At 52.9% G+C, this 17,831-nt stretch overlaps 1 protein-coding gene across 1 annotated transcript; it reads left to right on the top strand.

Annotated features, from left to right (window-relative positions):
• Positions 1–1,810: 1,810 nt before the first annotated feature.
• Positions 1,811–15,872, top strand: LOC308267367 (ATP-binding cassette sub-family F member 2; the record flags this gene model as incomplete). The annotated part of the gene is made up of 14 exons (XM_080702030.1): positions 1,811–1,970; positions 4,707–4,919; positions 5,320–5,502; positions 5,575–5,746; positions 7,810–7,905; positions 9,534–9,636; positions 12,046–12,141; positions 12,331–12,450; positions 12,536–12,625; positions 12,795–12,905; positions 13,465–13,527; positions 13,735–13,863; positions 15,042–15,245; positions 15,735–15,872. 14 exons carry the CDS (start codon positions 1,811–1,813, stop codon positions 15,870–15,872), a joined length of 1,878 nt encoding a protein of 625 aa, XP_080558156.1.
• Between the last annotated feature and the right edge of the window lie 1,959 nt (positions 15,873–17,831).

Below are 17,831 nucleotides of genomic sequence, written 5' to 3'. Positions count from 1 at the left end.
AAGGAATATTCAAGGCAAGCAAGTGTGAAGGCTTGTCTCTGCGCTCAAAATAGGAAGCCTCTGGAGTATCAAGTTTAAGGAGAAAAACTACTTCTGTTATGCGAGGAGAGGGGATATATATACATAATTTTTTTTTTAACTCCGTGGAAAACGCTACTTTTGGAGAACGCGCTCAGAGGGAGTAACAGTTTCTTTCGTTCCCCTCTAGGGTCACTGATGTCGAGGCACCGGCGGCCAGGAGCCTGAAAGATCAGAGTCTTCTGTCTTTGAGGCTACAAATCTGGAGGTTACAACAATGTAGGTCAACGCGAAGGTTGTGGGAGGCTAGACAGGCAAGGTCACTGCTAAACGCCAATAAAGATAACTCCGCCAAGGGCTCTTTTGACTTCAGGCTCTTCCCACCAAACTTACAAGGCATTGACGGAAACCTGACAGTTCTGGAGCGGGCAAGCTAAGCCGCCAAGACTCGGGAACGTTTGGCACCTTCTAAAAGTTTGGTTAACGACAGACCAGGCTCTAAAACTTCGGTTCCAGGAGACGTGGACGCCTTTCTTCCACGGAGGAACCCCTGTCGGCAGCACCGGCGCGGCCTCGCGCAGCTTTCCGGCGTCGAGGCAGCCGCCTCACTTTCCCTCTGCCTCCCTGCTCCATCTCTGGCCCCCATTGTCTAGACCCCTGCGCGCGTGGTGCACGCTGGGAAGTGTAGTCGCACTCCCCGCGGGCTAAACCCGTCCGGCCGCTCTAAACTCGCCGTCTCCACAGCCCCAGGAGGGGTGTGGCAAAGCCCGGGAAGCCCAGCCCGCCCCTCCGAGGAGCGAGCTGGGATTTGCAGTTCCCCGCGCCCAGAGCCGGCCTGTGGGCAGGGGCTCTCGGACTCGGACTCCTCCCCGACGGCTCCGAGCCTCGCGCGTCCTGATGACGTCACGCGCCCGCGAGCCCCTGGGATAGGTGGTAGTTTCCCCGGCGCGGCCCGCCCTTGGCCGCCGCGAGTCCAGGACACATTTCCCAGGAGCCCTCGCGGCGGCGCGCCGCACGCCATCCGAGGCCGTGATTGGCTGGCGAGCCGGCCGCACGCGGAGGGCCTCCTGGAGCAGCTCTGTGGCGACAGAGGCCGAGTGGCGAGGCCCGGTGAGTTGGGGGAAGGGGCGCCGGCGGCGGGGAGGGTGCCGGGCGGCGAGGGAGAGGCGGGAAGAGAAGAGGAAGGAGGGATGGGGTCGGGATGGAGGGGCCCGCGCGGGAGAAGAAGGGGCCCGGGAGAGAAGCCGCCGCGCGGGGCTGGGGAGGCTCGGGGGCGGCTGTGGGGCTCTGAGGACACTGGCCGCGGAGGACCGGGGCGTCCCGGGAGGAGCCGGCCCGGCAGCGGGCTCGCGTGGAGCGGGGCGCCCGAGCGGAGGCCGGGACGGACGGGAAGCGGCGGCCGGGGCAGCGAGGCGGCCGCGAGTGCGGAGCGCCAAGTTGTGGGGAAATCGCCAGGGCCCCTGCCGAGGGCAGAAGTGGCCCCGACCGGTGGCCGCGGGAGGAGGAGCGGCCGCGGAGCGAGCCGGCCGCGGCGATGGGCGGACGCGGCGGGAGAGGAAGGTGTAGGACCGGCGGAGCGGCCGAGGAGCGGCCCGCGGAGACCCCGACGAAGTTGGGAGAGGCTGGACCTGGACACGGGCAGAGCGGGCATCGGAGGCTCCGGAGGAAAATTCCGGAGACGGATAGAGCAGGGCCCAGGCGTTCTTACGAGTAAGTTTAGACTTCGGAGTATCCGTTTACTTTCTTTCAGACTCCCTGAAAGAACAGTAACCTACCCCTGTGGTTCATCACTATGCCCTCCGACCTGGCCAAGAAGAAAGCCGCCAAAAAGAAGGAGGCAGCCAAAGCTCGACAGCGGCCCAAGAAGGGCCATGAAGAAAACGGAGATGCCGTCACAGAACCACAGGTGGCAGAGGAGAGAAATGAGGAGGCCAATGGCAGAGAGGCCACAGGTGAATTGAGGGAGCGGCGAGTTCCTGGGTTGGTTTCTCAGACTTACAGGATGCCTCAGCCAGAGTCAGAATCTGGATGCTGGAGCGATGAGGAATATATTTCCTACCCTGGAACTTTTCATGATAAACCAAACCCATAGAGTTGGAGTTTATGCTACTCTGTTTGATCAAGGGAACTGAGCAGAAATGGCAAGCGAAGGTGGGAGTTGTCAAGCTCCTTCACTGATCCATTGGACTCTGAGGAAGAGGTCAGTTCTCTGCCCCTTTCTCAGTTTTCATTTCTACACACGGTGGCCAGTGTGCCGGGCTCTTGCCACACGATCTTGTCACAGGGGCAGTGACTGTGAACAAGATAGTAACTTTTTTGAATTGTCTTCATAGAGCTCTCCTGGTGAACAGCTGCATTTCTTTTATATTTTGGGAAGTATTTCCTGAGTACTTCAGGTGCTAGATGTAATGTTACACACTAAGGTACTATAAACAGTCTGCTCTGTCATAACACAGTCTAATGGGGAAACGTAGCAGCCTGTGATAAAGAGTATTGTAGACCCTTTGCAGTTTAATCCTTGCCTTTTCCCTGCCTCCTGAAAACTCCCTACACAATCCTTCATGCAGGCTGTTTATTGTTCATTGCCCCCCTTTTGTGTGTGTGTGGTACTTGGGATGAAACCCAGGGGCATTGTACCCCTGAGCCATATCCCCAGCCCTATTTTATTCTTTTATTTTGAAACGGAGTCTCACTAAGTTGCGAAAGACCTCACTAAGTTGCTGAGGCTGGCCCCGAAACTGCGATCCTCCTGTCGCAGCCTTCCAAGTACTAGGACTCCAAGCATATGCCACCACGCCTGGCTTGTCCCTTACATAGTTAGCATGTGTCTGGCCTTGTACATGCTAAGTGTTAATACCCCAATTTTGTGTTAGCTATATTTGACATTTCTCTGACTCCACACAGATAAGGGGGTGGGACAAGAATTAAAATGGGAAATGTCAAATGTAGCTAGCACAGCTCAAGATAGCAAAACCTTTTCCAGTCAACCTGACCTCAGTAATAGTTACTGTGTTATCTTACAGTGTTACTTACCATATAGTGTATTTTCTGTCTTTGTTTTGTTTTTTTCTTTTTCTTTTTTTTTTGCTTAAATTGTTGCTTTTGGAGTTCAGGGACCATGTCTTTTTTTTTATTTTTATTTTCTGTGATACTGGGAATGGAATCCAGGGGCATTCTACCTCCGAGCTACACCCCCAGCCCTATATTTTATGCATTATTTTAAAACAGGGTCTCACTGAGTTACAAAGAACTTCATGAAGTAGCTGAGGCTGTCTGCAAACTGATCCTCCTGTCTCAGCCTCTCAAATTCTGGGATTACAAGTGTGTGCCACCACGCCCAGCTCAGGGACCATGTTTTACATAATGCTTTTTTTTTTTTTTTTTTTTTTTCAGTACTGGGGATGGAACTCAGGGGGCATTCTACCTCTGAGCTACACCCCCAGCTCTATTTTTTTATTCCTTATTTTGAAAGAGGGTCTCACTGAATTGCAAAGAGCCTCACTCAGTAGCTGAGGCTGTCCGAGAACCACGATCCTCCTGTCTCAGACTCCCAAATGCTGGGATTACAAGCGTGCGCCACCATGCTCAGCCTACATAATACTTATTGTATGACTTAAATCACAGACGTAAGTAAATGTTTGAAGAGAAATAGAGAATTAGTAATACAAAATAATAACAGGTATACATAAAAAGGAAAGTTTAAAAATGAGTGGCACATGCCGGGCGTGTGGCGCACGCTTGTCATCCCAGCACTTGAGAGGCTGAGACAGGAGAATCATACAGGTTCGAAGCCAGCCTCAGCTACTGAGTGAGGCTCTTAGCAACTTAGTGAGACCCTGTTTCCAAATAAAGTATAAAATAGGTCTGGGAGTATACCCCAGAGGTAGAAAGCACTTCTGGGTTCCACCCCCAGTACCACCAAAAAAAAAAAAAAGAGTGACACATGCCTGTAGTCCCAGCTGCCTAGGAGACTGAGGCAGGTGGATCACAAATTGAAGGCCAGACTCAGCAATTTAGGATATCCTATTTTAAAATAAAAAGGCCTGGGTATGTAGTTCAGTGGTAGAGCACCCTTGGATTCAGTCCCCAGTGCCATACACATGATTAATGAAGTGAGTTGAGTGGTAGGAATTGTCTGCAAGGTAAGAATTTCAGGAGAAAGCTGTGTAATAGTCAAGCTGGGCATGGTGGTGCACGCTTGTAATCCCAGCATTTGGGAGGCTGAGACAGGAGGATCGCACTTCGCAGCCAGCCTCAGCTACTTAGGCCCTTTGCAACTCAGTGAGACCCTGTTTCAAAATAAAGAATAAAAAATCAGGCTGGGGGTGTAGCTTGGAGATAGAATGCCTCTGGGTTCCATCCCTAGTACCGGGGAAAAAGAAGTCCACTGGGAAGTTTTATTTCTGTCCAGAGTAGCGGAGGGTAGAAAGTTAAGGATTATGGGAGTAAACAAGATCACAAGAGAACAAAACAAGGGCAAGAGGTTAGAATCAACCGAATAAGCTGCAAGGTAAGAGGCGTCCAGAGCCGGCTGTTGACAGATAAGTATCAGTGTGCGCTCTGTCTGAAGCTTGTGAATCCTCCCGGCCTGCTCAGCATGGCCTGAGCCGGGCCCTTGAGGACCTGTCTTCTTGTGAGCGCTGAGTCTGTCTTATAACGGCCTTCCCTAACTGCATGTTTGTTCCCAGAAGTGGACTTGCTGACCAAAGAGCTAGAGGACTTTGAGATGAAGAAAGCCGCTGCTCGAGCTGTCACTGGCGTTCTGGCCTCTCACCCCAACAGTACTGATGTCCACATTATCAACCTCTCGCTCACCTTTCATGGTCAAGAGCTGCTCAGTGACACCAAACTGGAGCTAAACTCGGGCCGTCGCTATGGCCTCATTGGCTTAAATGGAATTGGTGAGGCCCGTAGAAGGCAAGGGGGGAGGTCTCTCCCAGGCTCGTCATCACTCAGCAAGGTTTTAGCACCAGCTATGTACGAAGTGAGAAGTGGATAGGAGACCAGATATCCCCAGAGAAAAGGAGCTTAGTGCAGGGCACAGCTATGCGGTGAGTACGGGAATAGTGTAGTCTGTGGGGCCTGGGCAGTGGTAAGGGAAGCTGTCGTAAATGAAAACAACTTCACAGGGAAGGTGTAACAAGACTGGCAGGGAGGTTGGACAGGTATCCCAAGACTAGAGGATAGCAGAATGTGGCCAAATGAAGGCAAAGCAGGTGCTCAAAGGACGACAAGGGCCTGGTTTGGCTGTGAGGCATTGGAGTGACGGGGAGATTGCCAGCACCCTCTTCTCACCCTCAGGAAAGTCCATGCTGCTCTCCGCTATCGGGAAACGGGAAGTGCCCATCCCCGAGCATATCGACATCTACCATCTGACTCGAGAGATGCCCCCTAGTGACAAGACGCCCCTGCAGTGTGTGATGGAAGTGGACACGGAGCGGGCCATGCTGGAGAGGGAGGCCGAGCGGCTGGCTCACGAGGACGGTAGGGCGCCACACCCGGCGGGAGGGGCGGGCTCACTTTGGGGAGAGCCTAATGGCCGTGTGCTGCCCACAGCGGAATGTGAGAAACTCATGGAACTCTACGAGCGCCTGGAGGAGCTGGATGCCGACAAGGCAGAGATGAGGGCTTCACGGATCTTGCATGGATTGGGTTTTACACCTGCCATGCAGCGCAAGAAGCTAAAAGACTTCAGTGGGGGCTGGAGAATGAGGGTTGCGCTTGCCAGGTGAGTCCCTCTCTCCTTCCCCATCCTGTGACGTTCCCCATCTCTCATTTCAGTGGGACTGCTTGGAACGGGTCAATGGTCAGTAAGTGTCAAAGCTTCCTGGCAGGCGTGCTCAAGAAGGACTCAGTACATCTGGACACAGTAGCTTACGCCATAATCCCTGTACTTGGCTGAGACAGGATTGCAGGTTAGGGGCTAGCCTCAGCAATTTAGCAAGAATTCAGCAACTTAGTGAGACATTGTTTCAAAACAAAAAATAGGGCTGGAGATGTAACTGTGAGGTAGAATGCCTCTGGGTTCACCTCCAGTACCGGAAATAAAAAATAAATAATGACTCAATATTCAGTGTTGGATACCCAGTGCAGGGAGGGCTTAGGGATTCTCAGAGCAGTCTTAGGTAAAATGGTGGAGTTAAGTTAGTTTGTTTCTTTCTTCCTGACTTCTTTCCTGACTGCTACTTCTTGCTATAAGGATAAAATGTTAGTCAGGTGTGGTGGTGCTTGCCTGTAATCCCAGTACTTGGGAGGCTGAGACACAGGTTCAAGGCCAATCTCGCCAATTTACCAAGAGCCTCAGCAACTTAGACTCTATTAAAAATAAAAAAAAGTTAAATGGGCTGAAGAATATAGCTCTGTGGTAGAGCACCCCTAGGCCCAACCCCCAGTATCCCCCCAAAGATTAAATATTAAATAGCTATTATGATCTCTATACTTCTTGCCCTGTGGTACCTGGGCCAAAGTGAGATTCTTTAGACCAGCATTCCCAGAATCCCTAGTTGTGTCAGACCCAAGGCTGCATACTGTGTGAAGAACAAAGGTTTATGGGCTCATGGTTCTGGAAGGTGAGGGCTGTGAGACCACATCTAGTGACGGCCTTCTCGCTGGCGGAGCCTGGAGGCCGTGCGGGTGTCCTGTGGCGTTCGTGTGTGTGTCTACCAGTCTCTCCCTCATATAAAGCCACCTTTCATAACCCATGGGCTCTACCCAGTGACCCTGTCTAACCCTAAGCCCCTCGCAAAGGCCCCACCTCTAAACACCGACACCGTAGCGGGATTGCGGTTCTCTTCTCCTAATGCCACGCATGCGGATTCAAGTCCAGCATGTTTTGGAGAGGACAGCGCGTAGCTAAGGCGCAGGTAGTTCTTGCCCTGCCATTCTGTGAAGTGGCTGAGGAGACGACCACATGCTCTGGAAGCTCGCCCATGTGGGCTTAGAATATGGGTCCGTGTGCTAGCATCGCTTAGCTGCTGCCTCCAGTTCACCCAGGAGCTTTTTTTTTTTTTTTTTTTTGCAGGGGGGGGTGCATTTTGTGTGTGTGTGTGTGTGTGTGCTAGGAATAGAACTCAGGGGTATTTTACTTCTGAGGTACACCCCAGCCCTTTATTTAGTTTTTGGAAATAAGGTCTTGCTAAGTTGTTCAGGGCCTCACTAAATTGCTGATGTTGGCCTTGAACCTGTGATCATTCTGTCTCAGCCTCCCAAGTACTGGGATTTTAGGCAGACACGCCATGCCTGGCTTCCATATTCTTTTTATTCTTTATTTTGAGACCGTCTCACTAAGTTGAGACTAACCCTAAGTTGCTTGGGCCTGGCCACTACGACCTTTGAGAAATTCCCACCTCTCCTTCAGATCGGTGCAGACAGGGTGCTAGAGTTTGGTGCCCGAAGTCTTGCTCTGACGAGCTTCCCAGGTGTGGGAGGCAGAGCCTTAGCGTGCCCCCGCTTCTCCAGTTTAGGAAAGAACATTCTCTGGCCTCCTTGCCAGAGCTTGGCAGTGGTGTGACCTCAGTACTTTAGCAGCTTATTCGCTCTGTCCCTTTGTCTTCCTTGTGGTCACCAGCTGCAGCACACAAGACTGCTGAGCCTTGTCTCCAGGCTGCATTCCTGTGCCTCTTGGCCCTCTTTCTGCACTTGGGCTCAGCTCTTCGCCTCTGCTTTCTCTCCTACTTCTCTGCTTTCCTGTGAGGTCCAGAACCCAGATTGACTGGGGACTACATGAAGGAGGCGGTCCGCTCCTCTGCAGCGCCTGCGGCACTGAGATGCCTCTCTCCTTCTTCCCTGCAGAGCCCTCTTTATCCGGCCCTTCATGCTGCTCCTGGATGAGCCCACCAACCACCTGGACCTAGATGCTTGTGTGTGGTTGGAAGAAGAACTAAAGACGTAAGGGGGGGGGTGGGGATGGGCGTGGGCAGTCCCAAATGGGAGTCTAGCAGAGTCTCAAGAAGATGGAGAAGACACCCCTGCTGCTGAGCTTTGGGGGCTAATTGCAGGCTGCTAGGAACAGGACTTCTAAAAGGCAGGCGTGTCTGGAAGGTGGCGGTGCGAGGCCACGTTTGCTGGCTGGAAGGGTGGTCTCCAGAACCCATGGCAGCGCACAGCCCTTCTTCAGACTGAGTGCTTATGCCTGAGATGAAACTGAATTCTCCATGGGCAGGAGATGTGCTTACATGTACAGAGCAGAAAACAGCACAGTGACCCTGGTAACAGACTACACAGAACCGGCCACGGAAGCAGGGCAGGTCCAGGCCGATCCAAAGTGCCCTTCCTGGAAGGCCGCTGGCACAGGAGCTGTGTGAAGCTGCACCCTCGAGGGTTTAATGGAAAACACATAAGAGTGGATTTGTGTTGTTTAAAAAAAACAGAGGCCAAAAAACTGCGCGGCTAGTAGAGCAGTGAGAGAATGGACTGCAAGTTGGGCTGGACGGAACAAGTTCCAAGTCCCGTAGGCGAGGCCTTTTTTTTCTTTCTATTGCTTGTTTTTAGTGTGAAGTGTGTGGACCTTTTTTTTTTTAACTAAAAAAAAACTCTGTCCCCGCACTTGGGAGGCTGAGACAGGAGGATCGCGCAGGTTCCAAGCCACCCTCAGCTACTTAGTGAGGCTCTCAGCAACTTAGTGAGACCCTGTTTCCAAATAAAATATAAAAATGGGTCTGGGAGTATAGCCAGGAGGTAGAAAGCCTCTGGGTTCCACCCCCAGTACCACCAAAAAAAAAAAAAAAAAACCTCTGTTTTTTCCTTGATTTTAAAATGTAGCATCTCTACTAAAGACAACATTTTTTCTTAGTTGTGTGGTGTACAGATCATGTAAAGGAAAGCTCCCAATCTAAGATCATGATGCAGTGACAGGAAAAAGTAGCGGGTGTGGTAAAGAACTTTATGGCCAAAGAACCGAAAAACGGGGAATGTTGTCCCAGCCTTAAAAGGAAAAGCCTTGTGCTTTTCACTGTCCAGTCCTCCCCACTGCAGTTCTGATACGCGTAGGGCGTCTGTATGTATGTTTTACCATCGCTGTGCCTTCGTTGCAGTGACAGAAGACGGGGCGCTCAGGCTCCCGCTGCACTTTGTTTTTTGTTTTTTGGTTTGCTTTTTTTTGGTGGTACTGGGGGTGGAACCCAGAGGCTTTCTACCTCCGGCCTATACTCACAGACCTTTTTTATATTTTATTTGGAAACAGGGTCTCACTAAGTTGCTGAGAGCCTCACTAAGTAGCTGAGGCTGGCTTTGAACCCGTGCGATCCTCCTGTCTCAGCCTCCCAAGCGCGGGGATGACAAGCGTGCCCACCACGCCCGGCTTCCCGCTGCACTTTGAAAGGCCCCGGAGTCCCCGCAGGTTGTGCTGCGCGGCCTCAGTGCTTGTTGACAGCAGGAAGTGCCAGCACCTCTCAAGGTGCCTTCGTGTCCGTATGAGAGAGGATGAAGGTGTTCTGGGCCTGATTCTAGCTCACGTGTTTGCAGCTGTCTTTACTTCTGCGTGTCCCGCCTCCCTGATCGGTTCTTTGGCTTTGCAGTTTTAAGCGCATCCTGGTCCTCGTGTCCCATTCCCAGGATTTCTTGAACGGTGTCTGCACCAATATCATCCACATGCACAACAAGAAACTGAAGTATTACACGGTGAGTGGACCCAGCTCCCCACTTTGGTCATCTCAGTGCGCACCAGTTCTCTGAAGTTCTATTAAAGGGAAAAAAACTAACACTCTTTCTCCCTATTGCTATAAAAAGATGTGGCCAAGGAGTGCTGCGCCTGTTTTATTTTAGTCCCAAAGCCATTGCTTTCAGGCCTGAGCCACGGGTTGGCAGCAGATTCGTGTGTAGGTCTGTCTTCTCACGTGCCACCTTCACTCTGTCGTGTGAGTCTGCGCCGGCCCGTCCTTTCTGAGCACAGGAAGCTGGGGGTGAGAGTCTCAGAGGCCCGCCTATTGTGGCATTTTTAATATTCCCCAAAGTATAAAAAGCGAACAATAAGACAGGCACAGTGGCACATACCTGTAATCCCAGTACTTAGGAGGCTGAGACAGGAGGATCGCAGGTTCAAAGACAGCCTCAGCAAGTAGTAAGACTTTAATCAACCTAGCAAGACCCTGTTTAAAAATAAAAATAAAATACGGCTGAGGGTATAGTAGCTTAGAGGTAGATTGCCTGCCCCTGGGTTCAATCCCAAGTACCACAATTTTATTTTATTTTATTTATTTATTTGTTTATTTATTGCAGTACTGGGGATGGAACCCAGGGGCATTCTTCCTCCAAGCTACACTCCCCAGCCTTACTTTTTTATTCTTTATTTTGAAACAGGGTCTCACTGCGTTGCAGAGGGCATAAGTAGCCGAGGCTGGCTGTGAACCTGAATCCTCCCGTCTCGGCCTCTTAAATGCTGGGATTAGAAGCGTGTGCCACCATGCCCGGCTTTTCACAAAAATTTAAAAAATAAATAATATAAAGGGCTCAGAGGCATTAGAATACCCCTGGGTTTAATCTCTAGTACAAAAAAGAAAAATAAATAAAAGTCCTCCTCATTCATAGCCGTACTCACCATGAGCGTAATGGTTTTTCATAGAGTCTTCCAGAAGCCTCCTACATATGTAAAAGCATTTGAGAAACTTTCTTCTGCAGGTCTACGATGTGCTCTTTTCACATAGCTGTGTGTTGTTTATTTTGGCACTGGCGTTTGCGCCCAGAGGCACTCTACCTGAGTTCTGCTCCCAGCCCTGTTTTATTCTTTATTTTGAAACGGTCTCGCTGAGTTGCTGAGGCAGGTCTTGATGCTCCTGCCTCACGCAGCCTCCAAGTCCTGGGGTTACAGGTGTGCGCCACCACACTCGGCTTGTAATCTTGTTTTGTAGGTGGCTTTTTAAAATTTAGTACATTTTGGAACTGCTTTCCAAATGAGTATCATTGTGTAGCCATCCTAGGACTTGTTTGTTCGCTCTTTTATTTTTGGCACTGGGGATTGAACCCAGGGGACTCTACCTCTGAGCTACACCCCCAGCCCTATTCCCCCCCCCCCCCCGTGCTGGGTATTTAACCCAGGGGCGTTCTACCTCTGAGCTATACCCCTAGCCCTATTTTTTATCCTTTATTTTGAAACAGGGCCTCACTAAGTAGCTGAGGCTGGCTGGGATCCTGCAATCCTCCTGTCTCAGCCTCCCCAGTACTGGGATTACAAGCGTGCGCCACCACCCCAGGCTCTGTTAGGCCCTTTTTAGTGGATTTTTAGCTTGAGTCCAGGATTTTTTTTGCAAATAAAAAGCATGGCAGTCTAAGCCGGGCGTGGTGGCGCACGCTTGTAATCCCAGCATTCGGGAGGCTGAGACCAGAGGATCACGGTTCACGGACAGCCTCAGCTACTTAGTGAGGCCCTCAGCAACTTAGTGAGACCCTGTTTCAAAATAAAGAATAAAAAATAGGGCAGGGGGTATAGCTCGGAGGTTAAATGCCTCCGGGTTCCATCTCCAGACCCGTAAAAAAACAAGCAAGCATGGCAGTCCAATCGTGCAGAGTTGGCCAGGTCCTAAATTTGACTCTTCGTTTGCCCTCGTGGGGACAGCTTCTACACTCTGTGGGGCCGTGGCCTCCAGGGCTGGGAGTAGACGGTGGTTTTGGAAGACTCGAGCCCGTGGTCTCAGTATGATGATGGTGTGAGGGCTGCTCCCAGCGCTGTGGGCATCCTTCTGGCTGACCTAAGGATTTGCTCTGAAGCCTCGCCTTTCTAGGCTGAACAGGAGGCGCAGAAGGGTGTGCTTTTTTTTTTTTTTTTTTTTTTTTGGTTGTACTGGGGGTGGAACCCAGAGGCTTTCTCCCTCCAGGCTATACTCCCAGACCTATTTTTATATTTTATTTTGAAACAGGGTCTCACTAAGTTGCTGAGAGCCTCACTAAGAGCTGAGGCTGGCTTCGAACATGCCCGGCTGGGTGTGCTTCTTTTAATACACTTTCTCTCTTCTACGTGCACAGCCTTGTAGCTAGGGCCAGGTCTGACCCGGGCTCAAGCTGCCCACTTTGAATGCACTGTGCGTTTCCCTGCAGGGTAACTACGATCAGTATGTGAAGACGCGGCTGGAGCTGGAGGAGAATCAGATGAAGAGGTTTCACTGGGAGCAGGATCAGATCGCACACATGAAGGTGAGGAGACTGGAGAGTCAGCCCACGCGCTCCCATCTGAGCCGCGCAGGAGGGCTGGGGGGCGGGCAGTGGGGAGGTTGGTGCCAGAGGAGGTGAGTGAGGGGGAGGTCGTGGTTGTCGTCGTTTACCCTGGATTTAAGGGGATAGTTTGGCACCTGTGCACACTCCAGCTTTCCTTTCTGTTCTCAGAACTACATTGCCAGGTTTGGTCATGGCAGCGCCAAGTTAGCCCGGCAGGCCCAGAGCAAGGAGAAGACGCTCCAGAAAATGATGGCGTCGGGACTGACAGAGAGGGTCGTGAGCGACAAGGTGGGGTGACGGGGCGGGGCTCGGAGCCGAAGATGGGTGTAAGAAAGGCGTCAGTGGCGGCCTGACAGATGCCCCCTCTCTCCAGACACTGTCATTTTACTTCCCACCATGTGGCAAGATCCCTCCACCTGTCATTATGGTGCAAAACGTGAGCTTCAAGTACACGAAGGATGGGGTGAGTTGGGTGCTGTCAGCGACGGGAGCCTCTCCCGATCTTCCTGGTGTGCTGCTGTCCCGCGCGGGGGCGCTCCTTCCTCTGCTCCCCCCACCTGCCCCTTTGGTGGGTTGGTTTCCAGGCAGAAGAGAGCTGTCCCTAGCCCGTGTCCCTCTCTGTCCCTCCTCAGCCTTGCATCTACAATAATCTGGAATTTGGTATTGACCTTGACACAAGAGTGGCTCTGGTAGGGCCCAATGGAGCAGGGAAGTCAACTCTTCTGAAGCTGCTAACCGGAGAGGTAGGGTGCTCAGATGGACTGTGTGGCTGCTTCTACGTGTGAGCGTCTGTGTTGCCTAAGAAACAAGTCACCTAGGGGCCCTCCTCTTAGAGGCCTGAGTGCCCTGGGGTGCGTGTGCCACCTGCAGGGCTGGGGCCTGGTGTGAGGGAGGGAGAGTCCTGGCTATGGGGGGGGGTGTCTGTCCACAGACCGTGCGTGTGAGCACCTGCTTGCACCTCGGTGTGTTCAGGCAGCATTCGGGGCATGGGGGCAGCTGTGCATCCAGAGACGCGTCTGTTGAGAGAGCGTGTGTTGCGCCTACGTCCAAGGCCGTCACTACCCGGCCGCGCTTTCTCCAGTCGTAACCACATAGTTGCATTTGTGTCTCCGCCTCTCGGATGTCTGTTTCACTGCCTCGTCCTAGGTGTTTCGGAGTGGTCAGAAGAGTCTGACCTGGTGAGGCAGACTCTGGGACGCTGGATGAGCCCTGCTCAGTGTGAAGTTCCCACCCTGCGCCACCTGCTCCTGCTCCCTTCCTCTTACGTGTTTCCCCTGCCATTTACAAGCCTTTTCTCCCCAGTTGCTGCCCACAGATGGGATGATCCGGAAGCACTCTCACGTCAAGATAGGGCGTTACCATCAGGTACAGGCCTGGGGTCACAGCCGGGGTCTGGGGTGCTGCCTGGAGTGACAAAGGGGCTGCATCTGCCCCAGCCCCTCCCCCAAATCTGCGGCTAGTCAGCTCCTGCCTGCTCCTTGAACCGAGCTGGTGCCGGGGCAGAGGTAGGGGGCTACCCAGCAGGTAGCCGCAGGCACCGGCCACACTGGGTGGGTCCTGGTTTTTCTATAGCATTTGCAAGAGCAGCTAGACTTGGACCTGTCGCCTTTGGAGTACATGATGAAGTGCTACCCAGAGATCAAGGAGAAGGAGGAGATGAGGAAGATCATCGGTCGCTACGGCCTCACGGGGAAGCAGCAGGTGAGTAGGGCGAGGCCGGGGCGGCCTGCTAGTGGGAGGCCATGGCAGGGTGATGGGGAGCGCTGCCCTGGAAAGCCTGCTCAGAGTGGCCTGTCTCCTGAGCCCAGCCCTGGACGCCACTGTCCTCCCTCGAGGTGGCTTATGGCAGAGTGCTGGGGCCCGCTGTGGGTGGGTGGCGGCTGGAGGGCTGCTCTCCGCTTGCCTTGTGCCAGAGTGCTCGAGCACTAGGGACTTCATCTAGAAAGTTCCTGGATCCAGACCTGAAACTGAGGAGCCATGGAAGTGCTCCAGTTCATTAAGACGGGGACGTCGCCAGACACTGGTGCACACCTGTCATCCCAGCACTTGGGAGGGATCATGAGTTCAAAAACAGACTCAGCAACTTAGTGAGACCCTGTTTCAAATAGCTCAGAGGAATGCCCCTGAGTTCCATCCCCAGCACAATAAATAAATAAGACTTAGGGAGCCGGGCATGGTGGTGCACACTTGTAATCCCAGCATTCGGGAGGCTGAGACTGGAGGATCGCATTTCACGGACAGCCTAAGCTACTTAGTAAGACCCTGTTTCAAAATAAAGAATAAAAAATGGCAGGGGTTGTAGCTCGGAGGTCGAATGCCCCTGGGTTCCATCCCCAGACCCCAGACCCCCAAAATAAATAAGACTTAAACACAGAGCGAACAGAGGTGTGGACTGCGCAGTGGTGAGGGCCTCAGGTTCCCAGAAGTCTTCCTTAGGCTCCAAACACTCAGGCCAGCCCACTCTCCTGCCATGTGATGATCTTGAGTCTTTTTTTTTTTTTTTTTTTTTTACCCCAGTATTGGGGATGAACCCTGGGGCATTCTACACTCTAAGCTACAGCCCCAGCCCTAGTTTTTTATTCTTTATTTTCAATTATTTATTTATTGCAGGTCTGGGGATGGAACCCAGGGGCATTTGACCTTCGAGCTATATCCCCTGCCCTGTTTTTTATTCTTAATTTTGAAACAGGGTCTCACTGAGTTGCGGAGGGCCTAAGTAGCAGAGTCTGTCTGCGAAGCCCAGTCTCAGCTGGGATTACCAGCGTGCGCCACCACGCCCGGCTGAGTCTTTGCGAGCCTTATGTACAGTGGCATAATAGTCGGGGAGGAGCCAAGAAGAGCAGGGGGCGAGGAGTCGTGTGTGTTGTGCTTCCTTCTAGGTGAGCCCGATCCGGAACCTGTCGGACGGGCAGAAGTGCCGCGTGTGTCTGGCGTGGCTGGCCTGGCAGAACCCCCACATGCTTTTCCTGGACGAGCCCACCAACCACCTGGACATCGAGACCATCGATGCGCTGGCAGACGCCATCAACGAGTTCGAGGGTGGAATGATGCTCGTCAGCCATGACTTCAGACTCATTCAGCAGGTGAGGCACCGCCGGGAAGGTCTGGAAGGCTGGGTCCACGGTTGGGGCATGAGGCCTAGGGGGCGAGGACCAGACCTCATGGCCCTTTGGGCAGACTGGCTGTCCTGGTATTGTTGGTCCAAATAGAAGAGGGAGTTGAGCTTTAATATTGTCCCAAGATTATTCAATCCCAAAATAGTATTCTACAAAAAAAGGGTTGGCTTAGGTAGAGGGGCCGCCGCCAGTCATTGGAGAAAAGGCTGCTGGTTTTTCTGAAGCTTAGGAAAAGGTGGGGGAGGAAGGAGTGAGGTGTGCAGCCCCCGCCAGGGTGTGACAAGAGGGGCCGCAGCCCTGCTCACCTGGGAGGCTTCAGAGCAGGCTGCTTGGTGGCCGGTCCGTGTCCTGAGGGACACAGGAGTGAGACAGCGCTGGCTTGGGGTGTTGTGGCATTTTCTCCTGGTAGGGGTGGGGACCAGGGCGGTCAGATTCAGTCCGGGACCTGCTTTCCAGGTCGCACAGGAAATCTGGGTCTGTGAGAAGCAGACAATCACCAAGTGGCCTGGGGACATCCTGGCCTACAAGGAGCACCTCAAGTCCAAGCTGGTAGACGAGGAGCCCCAGCTCACCAAGAGGACCCACAATGTGTGAGCCCAGCCGGCGTGGTCAGGAGCGCCGCCTGACCGCGCTCAGGACAGGACCCTGGGGCTGCACTCCTCATGGCTGCAGTACCACCCAGCCCCTCCCCGCCTCGGCTGCCTCGCTGCCTCTGCTATCGCATCTACAGCTGGACAGTACCTGTCCGCTCCCGTCCTCCTTCCAGTTACATCTTCCGTGTCTGGACCTGGCTGGTGGTTCCCTCCGGCCCCTTGCTGGCTCTGTTGCCTGAGACAAAGGCAGCCAGGGGTAGCTGAGGGCTAGCCGCAGGGCCCGTACCTGATCTGGCCTGGGAAGGAGTTTAAGAGCCTCGTTTTCTGGGTTTCGGTGATGTTGGAGGATTACCGCCCAGCCCACCACCTCTGTTCCTTTTTGCTTCTGGTTTGGAGCTCTGGACCAGGGCCTTAGTCCTGGTCAGTTTTTAAATAATTATTTAACAATGTAACTTTTAGACCTGCGTGCCATCTACAAAGCATCCAATAAAGAAAGAAGCAGCCGTGGCCCCTCCATTCCTTCCCAGGTGTCTGGCGCCTCCTTCCCTCCTCCCTCAGGGCCGGCATTTGCGACCCCCTCAGCAAGGGTGCACACCTGAAGAGGGGGCCAGAGGGGCCAGGAGAACCTCTCCCCTCTGCTGCTGGAATCGTGCCCTCCCCAGGCCCACGGTTCCTGAGCGAGTCACCTGGCAGGCCCGCTTCGTTGCGGGCCGCTGGGTTTCTGGCTCAGTAGGTCTGGGTGAGGCCAGGAGTTAGCACTTCAGACATGCTCCCAGCACCTCGTGGGTGCTGAAGCTGCAGGCCCTGGAGCCTCGCTGAGAAGCACTGTCCTGAAGCACGTTTGTCGGAGTGTGACCTGAGACTCCTGCTGCTACCAGCACCACAGCGCCTGGGAAATTTGCTTAAAATGCAGCTTCCTGAGCGCTAGGCCTGTCGGCTTGGTGCAGTGGGAGAGATGCAGAAATGCCTGGGGTCTGCCGCTCCAACAGCGGTGCTGTGCAGGAAGTCTCACCTGTCCACACACCTGCATCAGCTCTGCTCATGCTCTGGGCAGCCTGTTTCTTGTGTGTGTGAGTGTGTGTGTGTGTGTGTGTTTTCCAGGTGGGGGGGACACTGGAGGTTAAACCCAGAGGCATTCTACCTCCAAGCTATACCCTAGCCCTATTTATTTATTTATTTATTTATTTATTTATTGTGATGCTGAGGACTGAACCTTGGGGCATTCTACCTCCAAGCTACACACCCAACCCTATTTTATTCTTTATTTTGAAACAGGGACTCATTAAGTTGCAGAGGGCCTCACCAAGTTCTGGGATTACAGGCGAGTGCCATCACACCTGACTTTATTTTGGAACAGGGTTTTACTAAGTTTCTGAGCATCTAAATAGCTGAGGCTGTCCTTGAACCTGTGATCCTCCTGTCTAAGCCTCCCAAGTACTGGGATTACAGGCATGTACCACCATGCCCAGCTGTCTAGTTCTTGGTGTATGTGTGCGCGTGCTAGGGATGGAACCCAGGGGCATTTTACCTCCAGGCTACACTGTCAGCTCTATTTTTTATCCTTTATTTTGAAACAGGGTCTAAGTAGCTGAGGCTAGCCGAGAACCTGCGAGCCTCCCAAGTACTGGGGTTACCAGGGAGCGCCACCACGCCCAGCTTGTCTGGTTCTTTTGAACATTGATCCTGTGCATTAGCACGCCTGCCTGCCCAGCCTTCCCCGTGTGTGTTTCTTGTCTGCCTCTAAGACGTCAGCAGCCGTCCTGTGGGGAAACACAGAGCCACAGTGTTGGGCACGTCCCCGTACATGTAAGACGGGAAGAACTCCCGTTGGTGTCTAAACCCCCAGGAGCTCTAATCAGCGGGGAAGCCAGCAAGATCTGGAAAGGAACTGAGTCTGCTGCTAAGTTGTGATTTAGATAGAAGTCTCGGAAGTGCTGGAAAGAGAAAGGGTCTTCTGAGC

The sequence above is a fragment of the Muscardinus avellanarius genome, assembly GCF_963383645.1.
Source record: "Muscardinus avellanarius genome assembly, chromosome: 9".
In the NCBI taxonomy this organism is placed as follows: Eukaryota; Metazoa; Chordata; class Mammalia; order Rodentia; family Gliridae; genus Muscardinus; species Muscardinus avellanarius.
This window is presented reverse-complemented; position numbering and strand designations above follow the sequence as displayed.